The following is a 16,412-nucleotide window of genomic DNA, read 5'->3' as shown; positions in this document are numbered from 1 at the left end:
GATATCGTCTGCAAAGGACAGGGCTCTAATCCCTGGAACTGCTGCTTCTATGGCTTCAAAGACTCCTGACAGATATATTGCAAACAGTATAGGGGACGCTGGAGATCCTTGAGGGACCCCTGAGCTGATAGAGTGCTCTGGGCACTGGATACCATCTATCACCAGCTGGACCCTCCGGTCAGCTAAGAATGAGCGCACCCAGCGGATGAGATCCCCATCAATTCCCAGTTCCCCCATAGAATAATTCATTGCATGTAAAGGATAAACCTGTGACGGAATTGCGCCCCAGAGTGGCCATTGCAGTGCAAGTGCTACATATGCACATACACCAGGTTGCTAAATTTATGTACGTTACAAAGAATTCACCTGGCTCCCAAGTTATCTGCATAGATGGCTTCACTGCATTGTGATCTGGACTGACTTCTCTTAGGGTCTGTTACCTCAAGCTAAGGCACCTTTCAGATAGCTTTACAGGTGGGATCTGCCAAAGTACTGTGTACTGTGTAGTTAGACAGGGGAACCCCTTGTGATGTAAATTTCGGTGACCTATGTACAGTCTACAGCTGATTAATTGTCCAACAATTAACTATAAAAGGTAGCGCTGCCTTTTTAGTTCAACAGATTTTCAATATGGCAGGGGCGATACACCAATGATAAGCAGAGACATGAGCATACACTAACTGTGCCATAAACCTCGGCCCCTAAGCCCGATCTGCCAAGCCATTAGGTAGCAGGGAGGGTGTAGCAAAAGATACGACACAGCAGTGTATAGCGAAGCTATCGAAATCATATCGGACGGTTTGGTGATTCCTTTGATCCAGAAATGAGGCATGCTTATATAAATACTACTGGACTACCTTCCATGCTCTCTACTATTGTGGAATGTTGCTATTCTATAATTATGTAGTTTTGAAGCTACCTGACAGTGATTAAACATCGTGATAGCCAACAGAACTGGGACAAAACCAGACTAGATTAACGGTAAAAGTAAGGTATAGGGCTTAGAGAGGAGGTTGTACCAAAAAAATGATCCAGTAGTGTATATGTACTCCGTACATGTCCGTCGGCCATATATTTCAGCGATTGTTCCGCGGTCCCCGAAGCAAACAAAGAAATAATTTAGACAAGGAACCAGTGTGTGACCGATGAAACGGACTTCCTGTGTGCATTTTAAGGGGTTTGGCTGTCAAGTGGGAGAGTTGTGGCTGCCATGTATTGGCATTGGTCCTCCTTTTTCTCTCTTCGCAACAGGCAATTCATTTCCTGCTTCATACTTCGCGTACAGTTTGCATATCTCTTATTACTGGCCTGATTCCATACTGGGTACTGCGGCTGACCATGGCCTGGAGTTGCACACCAACCACATTTGGTCTTCATGCAACACTTTTGTGCAGTTGTGCTGCATCCCCTGATGATTGTGACATCACATTATAACATGAACCACTAATGCAAACCTGACAGGGAAAGAGATCCTTTCAATGTGTAGCCAGTCTGGGACTATTTCATCAATTATGCAGCCAGATGTTTTTTCATGGAAACTTACCAATTTGTTATGTATCCTCTCTGGTTGACTTGATCTGGTCAAATAAAACAAGAGCGTTTCTCCTTTCTTCTTCTTTTCATCTTTAATTTCATTAGACAGTGTCTATACGACTCAATCTCTCACATATCTCAATCACCAACACAATATGCGTCTCTCTCTTCCTATTATCAGTTTCCTCCCTTCCCTCATCTCTGCCGGTTCTGCCATGTGTAAACCAGGCAATCCCAATGGCTGGGCTGATTGTGATAAGGTTACAGTTCCCTGTAATGGAGGCTGTTACTGCCCTAGCAACACGTGCCCCGATCTGCCAGGTGGAATGGTGGTGGTTTGTAACTACGCTATAAGAGAAGATCTGATTTATGATGCCAGCCCGCCTGTTTTGTCTTCTTGACCCTTGCCTTTCTTGAGAGCACCAGAGGAGCAATCAGGGGATGAAGAAGATAAGAAGTCTGTATTGTCTCTGGACCTAGTTCTGATCGTATTCCAGGATGGTAGCGCGTCATATCCTGCTGTGAACAGCCCGGATCTTCCAACTCAGTGTGTCCAGAGTAAGTGGGAACTTTCCCTGGGGTTAGTATGGTGAAGTAGTATGGCCATTATTGAGCTGACGATATGATTGACAGATCACCTTGGCCTTAAATATCACACTTTTCATAGCCCCCCCCCCCCCCCCCCCACGAACTTTTATTTCTGTACGCTCGTTATCTGAGAACAATACGCGTTCATTTTCTGTTTCATAGTATCAAAACGTCCTTTATACAGAAGTAACTGCCCCAGAAGTTCACCTTGGAAACAAAATAACCTCGTCGAAGCTCCAGTATGCAGACCTGCAAGCTACGTGGACGAGCCCTTCTTTAGAGTGTGATGGTGCTTCCAAGTTGCCTCGTCTAAGTTCCTACGGATGCTTATAGATTACTTAGAGATAACGAGTCTGTCGGTCAGACTATTAGGCCAGTAAAGGAGTCGAAACGTGGCGTTCTAATGACACTATAAAACGTGATGGATGATAACTAAGTAGCCCGCAATTTCTGCAATACGGCTGGTAGCTATGTCAGATCCTGGATCTTACTTCTAATAGGTGGTTGCCTCTCCCTAACCTAATGGCTGTATCTGTCTACTTCAGTTTAGTACTAATCTCGACGCGGGAAACTAGTCATATGAGGAGAGTACCATGGAACAAAAACTTCTCACTTCACCATACTTTGTTTGGAATTGTTTTCCAGGTTTATACGTGTTGAATATTTGTCTCAGTGCTACTATCGTTCTTGAAGGATATCAACAACCACATCGTTTACTTTATAAGTTCATAGTGACAGCCACACGGTTCTTCCATTTTTTCACAAAGCTTCAAGATGAACCGCCGAATCGCCCACTTGCTTACGCGGTCACAGTCTGCGCAAACTGTCACTTTGATAATAAGGCGACCACGAGCGACAATGGGTAAGAATAAGATGCATACTTCGGTGAAGACTTCACACTCGTCTGAAGAGAAAGATATACCCGCATCTTTCCTCCGGGAGATCACCAAGTAACAACAAGGAATCATGTATGAGATTGAGAAGCTCCGCTGGGAGCTCTATTTCTCAAATATCAATGCTATGAGGGAGTTTAGTTCCTTGAAGAACAACGTCATGAATGAGATGCGTTCCTCGAAGCACGATGTTGTGGATAAGATCCATTCGTTGCAAATAGATCTTATAATACTGTTCCTCAAATATCCCTTTTACAGACAAGATCTATTCTGTGAAGAACGATATCATATCCCTAAAGCAAGACATTGTACTATTGCGCTTCGACATGGTAAGTTCCTACCTACTTACCTAATTTGCCTTACAATCTCTATACTAAGTGCAGTATTAACACTTTCGTTTTTTCCATTAAAAAGATAGTCTGGCCAGTCATTATTCTATACTGGGAATCATCGTTGGATCAATCTTGGCCGCAGCTTCCAAGCCGTCCAAAGAGGAAAAGCAAAGCACCATGAATACACCTGCCAGCATAGATAAAGATGAATAAGCAGGCAACTGTCTTCACAAGCCCACGGGCCTTGGGGATAGGCACATTCCTTGCTATTTGTAAAAGCAAGCGTGGGTATCTTTGTATCATTAAGGATCATTACATGCCTGGCTAGATACCTACTTACCTAGATATACGTAAATCTCCTCTTCCACTGGAGCTTCAAATCCAAACCAACGGTCCTATCGGCCTAAATAGTATGAGATCGTCATTATATTGCAGATATACCTAACCTAGATACCTCTTAAAATAGGTTCTAATTGTATACCTCATCAGCTGCCAGGTCTCTCAATCTCCAACGCACCGCCAGATCCTCAACCCCCTTTTATTCAGTCTTTGAATAAGAGCCAAAAACCTCAAGAGTCTGACCGCAAAGTGATCATGCCTACTTGTTTGTTGCTGCCTAAATGGCCGCACCTCTACTGTCCAGTACAACCTTGCTGCAGGTAACTACCGCTCCATTGTAGTCATATCAAGGAAGAGCACCATGGATCAATAGTTTCATATATTTCCGCTTTTATGTGATTGCTCGCCCAGCTCTTGAAGCTCTTTTTGTATGATACAGTACAATCTGTCTATCTACCTAACTACTTTTACTTCCTGGTCGATACCAACAACATCTATTATTTTCTTCAAAATCTGCAATGCCGGCAATAGGTCACGCACCAGCCAGCCAGCTAGCGGTAGACAGCTCTTTCGCACAGAGATTTTTACTCAAAAGATGAAGCGTCAAATTATTCGCCTCGCTACGCGGTCTCGGTCTCGGTCTGTACTCCCTGCGAGTGTCATAGGGCAACGCGCAGGAGGTTTGGCAATGGTTAAGAGCCGTAGTATGTACAGTACTGTATATGGAGTACTCCACTCTTATTATTGCTTTAAAATGAAGTACATTTACTGACTGACCAACACTCCCCAGATTTCAGTGACAATTATCGTCATTATTATCCCAAAGAAGAGAAAAACAAAATGACCACAAGGACAGAGCTGGATCCTCCCACTACCGCCACAAACATAATTAACACTATCAATAATGGAAGAAGGCACGAGACGCTACTGCAAAACATATCGCACGCGGAGGAGAAAGAGAAAGTATCATACATGGAGGTGAACATATCAGTCATAGAGGATAAAAATATCAGACCTGGATGACAGCATATCAAACATGGAGAAGAACATGCGCTCCTTCGAACAAGCAACCGCAGCCATGCACCAGGATCTCAAAAAATTAGAAACCATGCTTCATAACTCCATCGATACCTGGACAACCGAACTGAAATCTCAGCTCCGTTCGTTTGAGATCGATATCAAGGGGGAGATTTCCCAAAGCTTGAATCTCACATGCGATTTACGGGGTAAGTAATACTTTTCACCGGCATAATTTTCCTATATAATCCTACCTTCTATACAGTGTATCATATAGTCCTAACTCTTGATTGTGCAAAAGTTTTGGCTATTTCTTGTGCCGTACTGTGCAGTCCACATCGGATTATTTCTAGTCAAATCATCGTCCAAAGAGGAAGAGCAGAGCACTGATAAGACAGCTACCGATGTCGATGAGTAGGCGTGGAAATGAATGAGGAAGCAGTAGCTCAGACAGAGAACACCTATGTTTTGGTTTTACAAACAGTATGGACAACAGCAAGTGGGTCTGGATTAAGTTTGTGATACGTATATGGTATTAATAGGGAACTACTGTGCTTAGGTACAATGTACTTTATAGAGAAGCTAAAAACCATCTTCCTAGCAGATATTATGTAGATAAAACTCATCCCTTTCTGTTGCACTTGATATTCTATAATACCTTGTCTTATCTATCGGCTTACCTTCAACAGATACTAACAAACCACTTGACACAAAATACTGTTCCAAATATACTCTAGATCCCACACTATATAACTGTAGACACATACACACATCTCCATCAAGACTACACACCCCTCAATCAGATCTGATCGTCGTCGTCATCGCTCAAACCTTTAGAATTACATAGACACTGCAGTCAGTCTTGGTTGCACATACAGCACAGCACAGCACATGCAACGTCGAAGGATTTTCAAGGATCTATAGTTGAGTACTACCCACCAATCAGGTCACTCTCAATCTCTAGATAGGTACACTTCCCTTAGCATGTAGATATATATGCCCACAAATTAAAATTAGAAACTGGCCTACAGAGATTGCGTTTACAAGGACCAATTCCAAACACAACAGAGAATTCATAAACGCGTACATATATCTACATACAGACATGACATATAAAGATCAGGATGATTCTCATTCTCCACTACCCTCTGTCTCTCTGTCTGCCTAGATTAGGTAGGTAGAAGGCCATACACAGTAAGCGTAGCACAACCTCCTCCCTACACACAATACACACCACGCGCGACAACACCACTATCATAACTACTTGTCTCACCGCCCCTACATAATCTGTACAGGAAAAAAAAAGGGCGCGTGGACATATTAGCAAATATTTCCACCACATAGGTCATGATAAGGATAGGATAAGGATAGCGCCCTTTCCTCTCCCACACGCACATACACATATCCGCCGAGAATTCAAGTTTCAAAACTCACACAAAAAAGAATAAACCGAGTGATATTTTCAATCAATCAAAAAGTGTAAAAGTAAACGTCAATCACTGGCAGGCTTGTGAGACCTTTGGGTTTGTAAACCGTTCAACATGAAGACAAAAAGATAACCTAGAACAAAAGGTCCAGGAGAAGAATAAATAAGTTGAAGGGTAAAAAGGGCCCGGGGAGGGCAGGGGGGTTTTAAAATGTAAATCCAAACAGAATAAAAACAGTTTAGTTGAAGGGAACCTGGGATGCATGTGATGTTGTGTTGCGGATTGATAAATGAGAAGTCGAGATCACATAAAAGCTCCTGTGATGCTGCTGCGTTTCCTTAGCCCTTCTCGCTGTATTTTATCTCTCCATCACATGACGCTAAAACAAGCCGCATATGTTCCATGTCGACCAACGCATCACGCTTTCCATCCTACGCTACACGGCTTAGTTCCATCCCAAAGAGTTCTCCGCCATCACTGGCGCACTGATCATCTGTGTCCTGGCGCTGCGCCCGCTGTTCTGGCTATTGCGGCCGTTCCCGAATGGAGAGAGGTGGCCTCCAGTGAATATGGATCCAGCACCAGCCGCCTCGGTCATGTCGGAGACAGAGCTCGAGCGCTGGTGAAGTTGACGCTTCTTCCTGTAACGGCGGGCAACAAAGAACATGGCAGCACCGTACGCAGCCGCACCACACACAACGCCAACGCCAATTCCTACAGAGCTTGCGCGAACAGGCGAAGACGTGTTGGATGCGCCAGCGTCCGCACCACCACTGTTGTTGCCGTCATCATCTGAATCATCAGTGTCGACAGCATTGTTGTTCCCTGACGAACCAACAGAGCCTTGGTTTACGACAAGTGGGATTGTCGGGTCCAGCATAGACATCAAGGTCTTGATAGCTGGATCGGGTTGTTGGTATAGTCTCGAGTTAGGGTTGTGAAGCTGGAGGGACAATGGGTTGACCAAGTCTGAAGGAATATAGGCCAGGGCCAGAGTGGTAACGTAGCCAACTGTTGCCGTGGTGTCAAGGGGCCGGATCGAATCCATAACAACTTCCTGCTCTGGGAGTTCCAAAGCATACCCAAGACCTGGCGGGAGGAAAAAGAAGATCTGCGAAGATGACAGGGGCGTCGAGGCAACAAAAGTGTACTTGAGAAGCTGGTTGAAACCAAGCTGGATCAGCGTCGCGTTCTCCGGAGGACTTGGGAACCCTCCTGGTGGCGAAATTATCTGGGGAATTGCAGGTGGTACACCCGAAGGAGCGGCAGTCTCAGAGGTTGTCTCCGAAGTAGGACCAGTGGGCTGCATGATGATGGTTGACGGCACGAAATTGGTTGATGAATCAGAACCCGTGGGCTGAATGGTCACAACGGTGCCAGTTGGCTTCTCCGTTGGAGTGGGCGTGACTTCAAGGGTCGAAGTCGACTCCTTTGTAGAACTGGTTGGAGCCGGGGTGGGTGCCGGAGTTACCCTATTCGAAGACGTATTCCCAGCCGGAGCGCTGGTGGGCACGGAACCAGGAGCAGTCACGCCCGTTGGTACCACACCTGGAGGGGGCAGGATGCCGCTGGGCACCGAAGGCTTTGGAGCGGGGATACCAGTGCCATTCGCACCTGGAGGTGGAAGGATGCCGGGAATCGAAAGAGTAGGCAGAAGACCCCCGAGAAGGCCATCCGAGCTGGAAGTTGGGGTAGATGTGTTCGAACCGCCTGTAGGAAGGAGACCGCCCACAATACCTCCCAGAAGACCATCTGAACTGGAGGTTGGGGCCGGCGATGCTCCTGGAGAAGTTCCCGGAGCACCGTTAGGTGGAAGAATACCACCTACAATACCTCCCAGGAGACCGCCTGAGCTAGAGGTTGGTGCAGGTGCACCTGGGGAAGTTCCTGGTGCGCCATTAGGAGGAAGGATACCATTGACAAGGCCACCCAGGAGACCTTCAGATGTTGGAGAGGGTGACGCTCCTGGAGAGGTTCCTTGCTGACCAGCTGGGGGAAGAATACCATTCACAAGTCCTCCTAGAAGACCTTCAGAGGTAGGAGAAGGTGACGCTCCCGGAGAAGTTCCAGCTGAACCAGCTGGGGGAAGGATGCCATTCACAATGCCTCCCAGGAGACCATCGGAGGTCGGAGAGGGTGATGCGCCTGGAGACGTCCCGGCCGAACCAGCTGGAGGAAGGATACCATTCACGAGACCTCCCAAGAGACCCTCAGAAGTTGGGGAGGGTGATGCTCCTGGGGATGTTCCCTGCTGACCGTCAGAAGGAAGGATGCCATTGACAAGACCTCCTAGAAGACCATCTGAGGACGGGCTGGGTGTTGGGGCTGGTGCTTTAGAGTCTTGCGACGACGAACCGCCAAGAAGACCATTCACAAGACCTCCAACGAGACCGTCCGACGGGCTGGGGGCCGGGTTAGTTGGCGCCGGAGAGCTATCCGACGACGAGCCACCAAGAAGGCCTCCCACAAGACCTCCTACGAGACCTTCTGGGGTTGGGCTGGGGGTCGGAGCGGGCGATTCAGGAGAGATGACACTCGAAACTCCGACGGTAATACCAGGAGATGATGTCTCCGTCGGACCTGGCTGAAGGGGAAGCAGGCCCGACGAGCCCACAAGGGCACCTCCAAGGGAGTCAACGGCACCGCCAACAGCGCCAAGCAATCCAGAACCAGCAGCTGGCGAGGGGGAACTCGTGGGCGGGGCAACGGGGGAGGTCTGCCCACCGGTCGAACCGACCTCACTTGGGGCAGGTGTTGGTTGGGTCGGTGGCTTGGGCGACAATTCAGGAGCGGGCTGGGACGTTGGCGGAGCTGGGTTCAAGATTCCCGAGACAATATCTCCCAACCCCCCGAGAAGACCACCAGATTGTGAGTCTGAGGAGGGCTGCTGAACCGGCTGGCTGTTCTGACTGCTTGAAGGAGCCGGAGCTGGTGAAGGCTTAGAGGGGGAAGCGGTCGGGTGCTGCGAAATTGTCGCAACTATCGTGGGAGAGGTCTGGGCAGCCTTCCCAGCAGGGGCAGTACCAGTAAGAGTGTGCGTCACCCCGTTTGCGTCCACAGAGATTGTGACAGGAACAACAACAACATTCTTTAAGGGCGACGAATCCGATCCTTGCTGAGCGCTACCAACGTTGCCCAGCAATCCTCCCAGAAGGTCATCCTTACCCTTGCCTTGTGAATCTTGGTTTTGTCCTGGGGCTTCGTCTTGTCCCAAGGATCCTGTTAATCCACCTAGAAGCGAGCCCAGTGGACTGTCTCTTGACGCCAATCGGGAGTCCGCTTGCGCAACATTGTTCGGTGAATCAGTGTATATCTGTCTCTTTATCTCCCGAGGGAAGTAGTAGCGGGGCTTGGGTGCTTGCGCGTTGGGTGCTTGCTGAGCTGCGGCCAGTTCGGAGCCTGCCAGCGACAGGAATGCGGCCACTACAGGAACTGCAGAGTACCGCATATTGAACAAACACGCTCTAGTTGTTGAACGCTAATGGCAAAATGTCCCAATCAGTTCCTACTTTGCCATTTAGTCCTGTGCCCAAGTGTAGCCTGGAAGCAATCGGGGACATACCGTCAGGATAAGGGTGTAAATGAGTGTACTTGACGAGCGAGGGAAATAAAAGGAGTGTATCTGTTAAGCTTATCAGCAACCAAGTACATGGCAACTCCATGTATAGGAATTTATTATGGTTGGCTCGGTTTAAGGTTTGCTTCCAGGTGAAAACCAACACATCGAGCCAGGCGCCTGGAAGACCGCCGTGCGGGGAAACCCAAAGGAGCAGCGCGACTCACCGCCAACCCAGGAGCTAGCAATTATTAAACGGTAATCACCGCTTTCAAACGAGGGGCTGAAGATCAAGACCGCGAGAGTGAGAAGAAAGAATGGACGGAGCTACTGCTCACTGCAAATCTCCCGCTCCCAAGGCTTAGAATGATCCCGATAACTCCAGACCTCGAATGAAAGACCGATCCAAAATTCGTCACTCGTAAGACTCGGGGAAAAGCGACAGGGTCACGTAACAAAAGGTCGATCGACGACACTCCTAGATACCTTCCCCAGCCGTATCTGATATTCCTTTGTCCCTTGTCTCAATGCAGATCCAAGCGATCACCTCCGCGATGGTCCAGTATCCACGATATCTTGGCTGACGGATACAAGGTCTCCGATAAAGCGAACCGATGCAATCGCAATTGTCTGAGCGGGGAGCGCGCGGACTTGGGTCTATCTTCGTTGCAAGTGGATCGAACCTAAGGCGAGACCGTCTAAGATGCGTTCCTTTAGGCAAGAAACGGGCCGAATAACGAGCGTAATGGGACCGATCTCGAAAGAAAGATCCCGAAAATATTCAAGCGAGTGTGGGATGTAGTAACGAACGAACGACGGGTCGCGTAAAACAGGAACGCCGGCTGCCGTGTTGTAGTAAACGGTGAGAGACGGACGAGCTTAAGGGTGTGCGACCGTGGGCATGCGGGAGTTCGTGGGGTAATTGTCAAGTCCCAACGGGTCGTTGACGCAGGGAAAGCAGACCACGTCAACGACAGCACCGGCGACGTCGAAGCATAAACAATGAGTAAAGAACGGGGGGGAGAAGAAAGGAAAGAGAGCGTGAGGAAGATCTAAGAGAAAGGATGGGGATGCGAGACTGGCGTGTCGCCTTGGGGGGGGGTGCAGCAAGGCGAGGCGTGGCAGTAGGGGCGGGCCTTCGGGGCACGCACGGGCGACGAGAGTCTGGCTCGGACGGGGGAGGCTGCGCTGGTGGCTCCACCGCGGGCTGGCGCACACGGGTAGCACGGGCGTGCCCTGTTCGTCCTCCTTACTACTGAACTTCCTAGACAAGGCAGACTCTACTAATTCTTTACTTTGGTCTTGTCTATGCAGGCAGTTCTGCTGTCTATGCTTTCTCTCATCTTCACGTCTTAGGTGGCCATTTTCGCGCGTCTTCAGACCTGTACGGACGATGGAACCTGGGCAGAGGTTGCCGGTGGCACCACGCCTCGAACACCGCCGCATCATGCTCCTTTTCCTGCGGTACCACGATAGCCACCGGTTGGTGTGTTGACAGGTGCTTGCCGCAGCGATCAGCGTGCCCCTCCAAAAACACACCGTTATGTGCTCTTTTGGGGGATCAGAGAAACAAAGGGGCCAGGATTCCTCGGCCGCATGATGGAGGGGACCGAGGGTCGCCCGCGCCAACACGGGGTTGCTGTAACCGATCTCCTCCATAGCTGGTCGGGAGGCCTGATAGCATGCCTGACATGGCTAGTGGTAGTCAACCTGGCGCATTGGGCGCTTCCATGCATGGATTTCGACTCCCAGAAAGTCCAGAGAATGAAAGCAAAGGTACATACAGAGCGCTCTGCGATTTGACTGGACTACAACCAGACCCCCGTTACTATCCACCCACAAGGCAGGAAGGAACTATGTCCAACGTGAATCAATAAATAAATATAGACAGAAGATCTGTTTCTAAAATCTCAAGATCGCCAGAAACGATCTCTGTCTATCGGCCGGTGTCTCTATAGACACTACCATCGGACTCCAGGGCATCTCTCAGTGACCCGTGCGGTGTTTTTTGCAGTTCCACTCTGGGCAGGTCGTTCTAAATATCGATATCGTGCTAGGACCGGAGGACTGAAGGCGAAGCCTGATGGGGAGTTGCTTGCAGCCGCCGTGCGCTTCTCGCGATCGCGTGCATGATTGGCGTGCTCTTGTTAGTAGACTACGAGACCTTATATTCTGCGCCCCCCTCCCCCCGGCGGCGCAATCGTCGAAACCGGCATGGAAAAGATGGAAAAACCTGGCTCGGAGAAAAAAGCTGCTCAGGACTCAAAAAAGGCCCCCAATGCTTAGAAAGGAAAAGCTGAGAACTGGCGTTAGTCGAATACACTATAATAAACTCCCGAGCACCGCCCATCGCAATTCCTGTCGGCGCGCCAGCCTCCTTTTGCAGGAAGGCCGATGACTGAGAGGTTCGAGCCAAGACCGACGGCGTGGAGCCCCATCCCGGTTCCTGGCCGTGTGCAGAGCATATGAGCGCGTGCGCATATGACCTATCAACCTCACTGAAGGACAAGTTCCCGACTGGGACTGGGGCCGGCTAGTTGCCTACATACACTGCAGGCTAGTGTAAGATGCCATCTTCCGCGCCTTGCTAGGCGATTCTACTGCGTACACCCAGTCTCCAATCTCCGTCCACGCCTGACCGGAATCCACGCCCGATTCCAGGCGGTTTCACTGGTGGCCCTGCTCCCCTGCACGCCACTGACACCGGCCATGGCCCGTGTTGTAAGGGGCGAAGAGTCGCGAGACGCTGGACTGATCTGACTCCTGGTTGCGCTCGAATGGACGCAGTATATGTCAGCCACGTGCGCAACCGTATTGGCAACCTCCTGGACATAATGCTGGCTGTGTGGAAATGACTGTCTATTCGTCTACTGTTCGTTGATTCGTTTGTAAATGGGTACGCTGGATTTCTATGATTACCTACTGGCGTACAGAGTATATCACCATACAGCCCATACATTCTCGTCCGAAACGGCTCAGCAAAATAATATGCAGCTAGCACTGCACCGTCATCCGTGCAGTACTCCGTGCTACGGAGGACACCCGAGACCCGATGAAGCGCAAGTGCTCCTGAATCTGATATGCCGTTCAATAGCGGAGACTGAGTAGCATTCGAATCGATAGCGATAGTCGGCTATGGCCGAAAGATGGACCCGGCCCCCCAAAAGCCCCAGAGACATTAACTTTACTGCGTGCTTATTCTCCGTATCGATATCACATTATGGGGCCACGAAAAAAAAGGGTCCAGGATAAAGGAGAACAACTTGGCAAAATCAACAAGAAAAAAAGAGATTTTTACGATTACGGATCTGTTGAACCAGAACCAACTGCGTCTCCGTACACCCCTAACTGCATAGGGCAACAGATACGAAATCGCTGAGCGTTTCATCTTCAGTCCCAACCCGACCTGATCTAAGTGGTCCCGGGGGGCCGGACTTGAAGTTTCGAACAGGGTTACAGGGGCCAGGAGGGATCCATCAGGATTTGGATAACGATACACATTATTTATTATCGATAATCCTGGTACAGTACCACATAAGGGCGTAGGCAAGACAGGGAATCGATTATTATTATTATTCAACAGGAAATAATATCAACCAGCGGTCACCGTTTAAATCTGTTTTAACGGTTCTTGATCCCTAAGGGCTTTAATCTGCGCGGATCATGGATGATCATCCGCATCATTATTCCCAGCCCATCCATCCGGGATGGATCTCGGCCATGAACATCACCTTGTAGAGTTCCTACGGAGTATTATTCTGCACTCTATACAGTACATTCCCCTCCGAACATACTGGCTAGACCTTCTCCAGAATACATAGTAGTGGCAGTGACCGTCGCTGCAATGTCTCACACTGGCCCGTACTTCTGTCTGTGCAGTCCAAGTCCAAGATTAGCTATCTGCTACCAAGCAAACTAACTACTCCATATTATACTATAGTCTATAAGACTCCATTATCGATGATATTATTACTTAGAGGAAGAAAAGAAAAAAAAATCGAGACCAAGACTGATCGACGATCTAACTACTGTATGCAATAATTTCGGATCTGCTGTGCGGTCCGGAGTGCCGCTTAGTGACTGACCTTCCTGTCTTCAGAGGCTAGAGGCTAGACCTGGCCTCGACCTTCTACCAAGTTACACAGCACAACGCAGGAAGTAGGAGTTTATTAGCGAGGGTATTTTTTTCGCGATATAAAATTAAGGCGAACAAAGAGCAAGGAAATCCCAAAGGGCCAAAAGACTGCCGGGCCAAAAGACTGCCTAGCTGTGCGGTAGATAGCAATGCAATTGCACAGACAAAAGCCCTCACCAACTAGGGGGGGGAAACATAAAAAACCTGACCGTGGAAAACGATAGAAAAAAAGGCCGGAGGTGCCGCAGTTCAAAAGCCAAAACTTGGAAACATCTCGCGGTAAGATTCAACAGCCAACCTTACTTTCCCCTGCCAAGACCCGACCGCGCTAATCCTGTTCCTGAACACTGCGGCCCACCCAGGGTTCGCGCCCGCGGTCTTGAACTCTGGGACTTCAATTCTTCGAGTCATGCGCGGCCGCCGTCCGGCTCTTGGCGGCGATAGGCAGGATTCCGAACGAGGAAGGAGATCGAGAATAGGTCGGAGTACATGAATGGATATGAACTCGCTCTCTCCACTGTGTCCATTACTGAACGCGTTATAATAACGCGCCATCCTCTACCGTACTGTGTACGTATATAACAAACTACCTAAACTATGGCCGCCCGGTGGACCTGGCAGGACGAAACTAGTAGACGGTAAACCGGAGATTATATAACATTAACCGCAATGGTTGATAATAATAGATTCATCATTCAAGAACAAAAAAGGGCAACCGTTGCAGACGATTCACGATAGATCCATAGCCGATGAATTATGTCTTGATCTTGATAGGAAGTGTGGTATGGAGAATGTATCGACAGATAGATTAACGGCAGAAGGCGCGTAAGCGTTCCCGGTCGATCCCCCCCCCCCCCTTTTCCTACTCCGTACCTACCTACCTTAGGTACCTAACTACTAACTGCGTACCCTTGTGACTTGCATGCGGCTATACTGTACTAACATACTCATAGGTGGATAATAATCTGCGTGCCATCAACATTGCCGCTTCTAATTATATATAAACGCTATCGGATATCTTTTTTATGCACAAGCCCTATACCATGGCAGGTTATAGGTAATTACAAAGGTGTTGTTCTTCGTGTCCTCGACCCGAAGGAAAGCTGTAGATGGTAGATGGCATTTAATCAATCGGGCTACCGAACCTGTTTTGTTTTTGTTTTCGCCTTTATTTTTATTTTTATTTTTATTTTTTATTTATTTTTTTCATCGACATTGAATCCTCTTTTTGCGGTCAGATACACGAGGATTATCCAAATAAAGAAAGTAATCAAGATCATTAAGACATCAGAGTCAGAGACTTGAAGCAAGCAGAGCAAAATAATTGCTTCAATCACTACCTATCTGTCTGTTCCTAGGTCTATCTATTCAAGAGAGGGCTTTACTGCTTAGGGCCTTAGGTTATATATATATATGTGTGTGTGTGTGTGTGTGACCACGTTCCCATGAACTCCAAGTACAATAGGTATTGCTTAAATGCTACTCTTGAGAAACTGTGAAAATTTACTATCACAAGGTTTCTAGTAAGATAAACGGCCTTTAGTTTACAACGGCTTGTTGTCCTGTGCTTAGATCCGCAGGTACTTATTGATATACATCCATCTCGATCGTTCTCCGGTCTGCATCTAGCTGACGCACTGTCTTCCATCTGCTCTGTGGAGTCCAAATGCTACCTACCTAGGTACTGTCCAAGGATGCACCGTCGTGACTATCTCCGAGCTTATATAGAATCTAAATCGCCCCCCTTGGAGAATTTTTGCCCGTGCGTGTTTTCGACGAATCCCTATCTAATTTAATCTACGCCTCTAGCGCTAAGGTATTCTCTGTAACGAACTAGAAGAGACTCGGTCAGATCACATACGCTCATGAGATCTCCGCCTTGTTGCTCCCAGAGGAAGAAGGACTTCACCGGGAACAGTTAGCTTAGGTCAAGAGCCTTTTCACCATTTCAAAATAAGCAATAATGTCGCTCGCACAGGTAAAAGTGGGGATGGGAAATTGTTGTTGTTGCGGGTTGACGGTGATGGTATGCAAGGACTGGTTGCGGGTTTATGATACTATTACTGAAGATGCTCTAATTTTTCCCAAGGCAGTGTAGGCAACCCTCTATTTTGAACTGCAAATTCCACGGGTAGGAGGGGGGCTTTCTGGAAAGTAACACGTGATCATCTCGCTATATCAGCTACATAGCAACATATGTATATACACACGTAAACTTAAAAAGATTCACCAGCAAGCACGATGCTCGCTTACAGAAGCTCGAAGACATACATATACGACGGAGTACCCCCATGACGTCAGTTGCTGCGGCATCGATATGTCAAGTATGGTAGTCGAAAAAGGTTGGCCCACGTTCTACGTTTCTATGCAAAGAAACCAGGTCGAGAGAGTGTCTTCTTTTCTTTTCCCTTCAACCCCCTTTAGTTATGTTTTTCAGTTCTTCAGCTCAAGATATTGTCGAGTCTCAGAAGGAAAGTTGGGGTTTTCCGCTTCTGGAGAGCGGCTTTTAGAATATCACGCCCAAAAAAGGAGTTAGAACAGCTGGATCAACGTTATCGAGGCACACTGGTATTTTGGTATACCAGCGTGTTT

General features: G+C 48.3%; 3 protein-coding genes across 3 annotated transcripts; all 3 read right to left on the bottom strand.

Moving 5' to 3' along the window:
• Window positions 1-5,919: 5,919 nt before the first annotated feature.
• Window positions 5,920-6,533, bottom strand: VTN00DRAFT_425 (uncharacterized protein; the record flags this gene model as incomplete). Its single annotated transcript, XM_069430657.1, has 3 exons — window positions 5,920-6,131; window positions 6,203-6,457; window positions 6,503-6,533. 3 exons carry the CDS (start codon window positions 6,531-6,533, stop codon window positions 5,920-5,922), a joined length of 498 nt encoding a protein of 165 aa, XP_069291133.1.
• A 41-nt stretch (window positions 6,534-6,574) lies between these two features.
• VTN00DRAFT_424 (uncharacterized protein) lies at window positions 6,575-9,577 on the bottom strand (the record flags this gene model as incomplete). The annotated part of the gene is made up of 1 exon (XM_069430646.1): window positions 6,575-9,577. One exon carries the CDS (start codon window positions 9,575-9,577, stop codon window positions 6,575-6,577), a length of 3,003 nt encoding a protein of 1,000 aa, XP_069291132.1.
• A 987-nt stretch (window positions 9,578-10,564) lies between these two features.
• Window positions 10,565-11,344, bottom strand: VTN00DRAFT_423 (uncharacterized protein; the record flags this gene model as incomplete). The annotated part of the gene is made up of 1 exon (XM_069430635.1): window positions 10,565-11,344. One exon carries the CDS (start codon window positions 11,342-11,344, stop codon window positions 10,565-10,567), a length of 780 nt encoding a protein of 259 aa, XP_069291131.1.
• Between the last annotated feature and the right edge of the window lie 5,068 nt (window positions 11,345-16,412).

Source organism: Thermoascus crustaceus (assembly GCF_041956765.1).
Source record: "Thermoascus crustaceus strain CBS 181.67 unplaced genomic scaffold VTN00scaffold_1, whole genome shotgun sequence".
In the NCBI taxonomy this organism is placed as follows: domain Eukaryota; kingdom Fungi; phylum Ascomycota; class Eurotiomycetes; order Eurotiales; family Thermoascaceae; genus Thermoascus; species Thermoascus crustaceus.
The sequence above is the reverse complement of the archived record's forward strand: the minus strand, read 5'-3'. Positions and strand labels throughout refer to the sequence as shown.